Source organism: Fopius arisanus, unplaced genomic scaffold (assembly GCF_000806365.1).
Source record: "Fopius arisanus strain USDA-PBARC FA_bdor unplaced genomic scaffold, ASM80636v1 scaffold00911, whole genome shotgun sequence".
Lineage (NCBI taxonomy): Eukaryota > Metazoa > Arthropoda > Insecta > Hymenoptera > Braconidae > Fopius > Fopius arisanus.
In genome coordinates, this window is record NW_011888650.1 from 1 (window position 1) to 1,451 (window position 1,451).

The 1,451-nt window shown below is 49.3% G+C and overlaps 1 protein-coding gene across 1 annotated transcript; it reads right to left on the bottom strand.

Annotated features, from left to right (window-relative positions):
* Positions 1 to 19: 19 nt before the first annotated feature.
* LOC105273093 (uncharacterized) lies at positions 20 to 796 on the bottom strand (the record flags this gene model as incomplete). The annotated part of the gene is made up of 1 exon (XM_011315328.1): positions 20 to 796. A coding segment is annotated over exon 1 (777 nt), but the record flags the coding sequence as incomplete, so codon positions are not given.
* Positions 797 to 1,451: the final 655 nt, after the last annotated feature.

Below are 1,451 nucleotides of genomic sequence, written 5' to 3' on the forward strand. Positions count from 1 at the left end.
AATCCAGCCGACTCGTCACTAAGTGGACAAGCATGTCATCCCACTGCTTGACAGGACGACCGAGAGACTCCAAAGCATTCAACGCTTCAGCTACAGAGTTGAGAAGTGCGTTGTATTCCCTGGCTGAGCGGTTGATGACTTTTGGAGCAGAGAAAAGCTTCTCCAACTGGGTGGAGATGAGCAACCTCTCGTTGTCGTACCTGGCCAAGAGAGTGTTCCAAGCTGGCATGAAGGAGTCATGGGTTACTGGCAAGGTAGAGATGAGCTGCTTAGCCTCGCCAGTGAGAGAAGTGAGCAAATAGTGGAACTTCTCCACGGTCGAGAGAGCGGGATTCCCAACCACCATTGAGAGGAAGAGATCCTTGTATGGAGTCCACTCCGAGAAGTTCCCTGAGAAGGTCGGGAGAGAGATTTTAGGTAATTGCCTATGAGTCACTTGCGCCGATTGAGATGTGACAGATGGACGACGAAATGACTCCGAGAGATCAATTGACTCATCCAGTCCCTTGATGAGTCCCATGAACGTAGTTCGAGCAGCGGAGTACATTCCGAGACATTTATCGTACACCTCCTCCTTCACGTAGGCATGATCGAGAACCTCCTCGTTGTCCTTGGCTGTCAGCAGCTTGAGATGTAAGGCGTCAAACATGTTCCAATGGTTTTCCAACATGTCGAGCTTAGATTGGAGTTCAGTCACCGAGAGCTCGTGCACACTTTCGGCGACTGATTCAATCCTCATGTTCTCAATAAACTTCGCCCTACTGGCCTGGATCAAAATTCTGCCCTTGAATGACATGCTTACGCTAGAGAAGTGCTAGGAAGCGTAAGAAGTGAGAAAAGGCTAAAGCAAAATCACACAAGCAAGCGAGAGCAGAGAAAAGACAGCCAGCAGCACCTTCAGCAACTACGATTGAATTGAGCAATACAAAAAAATAACTCAAAATCAAGCAGAGAAAATCAACAGCTTCGCACTCCAAACAGCAGCTACCAGCAGCACAAACAGGAAAAGTTGATAAAAATGAGATATAATTGACTTCCCTTTGAGAAGGTCTGGTAGCAGCAGAGATGTTCCGACGGCAAAGCTGTAGGCCTAAAATTCACGTGCCGAGCGTGAAAACAGTCAGTTTCCTCAGGTGCGGGCGTGGCCTAGTGGGTGGAGTCTCGCAGAAGTAGAGATGGGCGGAGCGGTAGGCGGCACAGTAGGCGGAGCAGCTGACAGGGCGGTGAGCAGAGCGATCGAGTGTTGGCGTCACAGCTGAGTTTCGCGCCTTTTTCGAGGGATGCACTCACAAAACTCAGTTCAGTTTTTTTCGGAAAACACTCACTTAACCACGTAATCCGGCTCGAAGGACCAAATGTTACGGCGAGAACGTCAAAAAAAACCGTAGAGCACTGGGATGTGGTTAAGGAGAGGTTTCGAGAGAAATAATCGTGACGCGAGACGCACTGAA